The sequence below is a fragment of the Eimeria mitis genome, genomic scaffold (assembly GCF_000499745.2).
Source record: "Eimeria mitis Houghton genomic scaffold, Emh_scaff238, whole genome shotgun sequence".
NCBI classification, from domain to species: Eukaryota; Apicomplexa; class Conoidasida; order Eucoccidiorida; family Eimeriidae; genus Eimeria; species Eimeria mitis.
Genome location: NW_013570715.1, coordinates 10,040 through 10,250, shown reverse-complemented (window position 1 = coordinate 10,250; position 211 = coordinate 10,040). Strand labels below are relative to the sequence as shown.

Sequence of the window (211 nt, the reverse complement as noted above, 5' to 3'; positions counted from 1 at the left end):
GCAGCGGCAGCTGCTGCAGGTGCTGCCGCTGACTCCTGCAGCAGCAGCAGCAGCAGCAACAGCAGCAGCAGCAGCAGCAGCAGGAACAGCGGAGTCGAGGGAACCAGCAACAGAGGAGGAGTCAGCAGAACCACAGACAGCAACAGCAGCAGCAACAGCAGCAGCAACAGCACCAGCAACAGCAGCAGCAGCAGCAGCAGCAGCAGCAGAT

General features: G+C 62.1%; 1 protein-coding gene across 1 annotated transcript in view; it reads left to right on the top strand.

The window, feature by feature from the left end:
* Positions 1–211, top strand: part of EMH_0004760 (uncharacterized protein) — a gene marked incomplete at both ends in the record, with an annotated part of 4,828 nt that overhangs the window by 2,488 nt on the left and 2,129 nt on the right. Inside the window, one exon of the mRNA XM_013496922.1 lies at positions 3–211. Coding sequence (XP_013352376.1) covers positions 3–211 — 209 coding nt within the window. The remainder of the gene's footprint in view (positions 1–2) is intronic.